Raw genomic sequence first — 2056 nt, forward strand, 5'->3', positions numbered from 1 at the left:
CCCAGTGCGGGGCAGGTTCCAAGCACAGCGTAGTCCACCGTAGCGTCGCGCGCAGTGCCACAGCAGTCCCAGTCCCCACAAGGTCACCACGCATCCACCACACGGGGTGGCGCACTTTTGTGGGTTTTTTCAGGCGTTTGTGCACCACCATGGGTCCCCCGGGCAGTGCCCATTCATTTACCAAGTCGTGCCGCACCCACCAGCCAGCATCACTATCGGTTCACTGCCAGGGGGCTTCACATCGGCAGCCACATGTGGTCCGCCAATTTCAACCTGTTCCCAGTCATTACAGTTCATAGTCATGACATTCGCAAACCAGTCATCCGCCCTGGGGCCAATTCATCAGCAGCAATTTCGGTGGTGATGCCTTGGCAAATGCGTGCCGAGCCAATATGGGAGGTGCTTGCACACAGATCTTCAGTTACCAATTCCGCCTTCCCCAATGACGTGGAGAGTCTTAGCATATCAACCATCGTCGTTGGGTATTTCACATATGTCTGTGGTCTTTCATTTTTGACCTTGTCAGGCCAGAACTTGAAGGTTCGTTACAATAACACAGACCAGGCGGAGTCGTGGACTTATTTGGAGCCGGCAGGGCTGACAGGCTTGAATGTTGCGGTTGGAGAGAGCGGTATTCATGCACTGCAGTGTGTTAACCCAACAGGGCCGGTGGGTGATTGGCTTGGTCAACACCACAGGATTGCAAAGACGAAGCGGATAGGGGGGGCAAATGCAATTTCGGCACGGAAAGTTGGTTTCGATGTAAATGGGATCCCCTCAACAGCGAAGACTTGTTGGATGATTGGCTGACTGTAGTTTTGCAGGGATTTAGACTTGTCAGCATAGGTGCTGTCGTAGAGAATGGCCAATCACAGGATGATGAGGGGCTAAACAGACTTTCAGATAAGAACCTCCGCTGTGTGGTTTCCTGACATGCCTCCCACCCATGTCAACATGAAAGTGGGTTTCTTCCCCCATGGGGCATCGTTTACCCATGGTTGTAAGCCTCTTCTCTGGAATCATTATTGGTGGGGCCGGGGGATCTTACTTGGCAAATCTGACCAAGATATCATTTGATGGCGAAAGATTCAATTTTGGGTACGACAGAGAGGATGTTCCGGCAGAGTCAAGGCTGTTTGGTCGACCAGTGCTACCAGCCAACAGTGAAGCTGAAGAGGAGAGGGGAGTTAATAAAACCGGCGATACCGGCATCGATGAAGAGAGGCCGCAACGAGGTCCCCATACACCTGACAGGCAGACGGAGGAGGAATGCGACGAGGAAAGCGACGAGGAGATTGATGGATACGACCCAATGGGGGTTGATGAGTTTGACGAACCTGAAGACGAAGACGAAGACAAGCAAGACATCAAAACCTTTGACATCGATGGCCCAAGGGGAGAGCGCATTACTGAGGTCAAGGTGAGCCCGCACTGCACTCTGTTTGCTAGGAGAAGGGGGCACGGAATATATGATGGTCGCGTGGGTTATATCAAGGTACGTCAACCTTGCACATGAATAACGCTCGATCCCAACGCTACGAGGAGTCTACACAATGCACACTGTAAAGCTAACATGCCACTCATAGCTTGTCACGAACCATGGACGGTCAGAATCATTTGTGATGGAAAGATATATTGGCCGGAATTGGGTTGACAAGAAGAGATCTTTTTCGGCAGAGCCTGGCACTGCTATCACTGGGTCTTATGGCGCCCTCGATTCCATCATACCGGTTGCAATTGGGGTTATCACTGAGACTGTTAATATTTAACTGGGTACCTAATAACGAACCCCTATCCAGAGCCTCTGAAGGGATACTGGTTGAAGGCACTTCTGAACAATCCTGGTTCGGTACAGCTAAACAGTGTACGACAAATGGCTTGTCTCAATCACAACAGTCTAGATACCAACGATTATAACTTATATTATATATTGCGGAACTCTCTATCTATACCAGCTAGTTCCTCCGTATATATAGATCTAGGGACCGTAGATCGTTAACTTACAGATTGTCCTGGGTCCTCTCCTTATTGGCCAATACTGGACCGTGGGCCGTAA

The 2056-nt window shown here is 50.5% G+C and overlaps 1 protein-coding gene across 1 annotated transcript; it reads left to right on the forward strand.

The window, feature by feature from the left end:
* Positions 1 to 976: 976 nt before the first annotated feature.
* On the forward strand, positions 977 to 1769 carry PODANS_5_11813 (uncharacterized protein; the record flags this gene model as incomplete). Its single annotated transcript, XM_001904401.1, has 2 exons — positions 977 to 1495; positions 1587 to 1769. The coding sequence occupies 2 exons, from the start codon at positions 977 to 979 to the stop codon at positions 1767 to 1769; spliced, it is 702 nt and encodes a 233-aa protein (XP_001904436.1).
* Positions 1770 to 2056: the final 287 nt, after the last annotated feature.

Source organism: Podospora anserina, chromosome 5, assembly GCF_000226545.1.
Source record: "Podospora anserina S mat+ genomic DNA chromosome 5, supercontig 7".
NCBI classification, from domain to species: Eukaryota; Fungi; Ascomycota; class Sordariomycetes; order Sordariales; family Podosporaceae; genus Podospora; species Podospora anserina.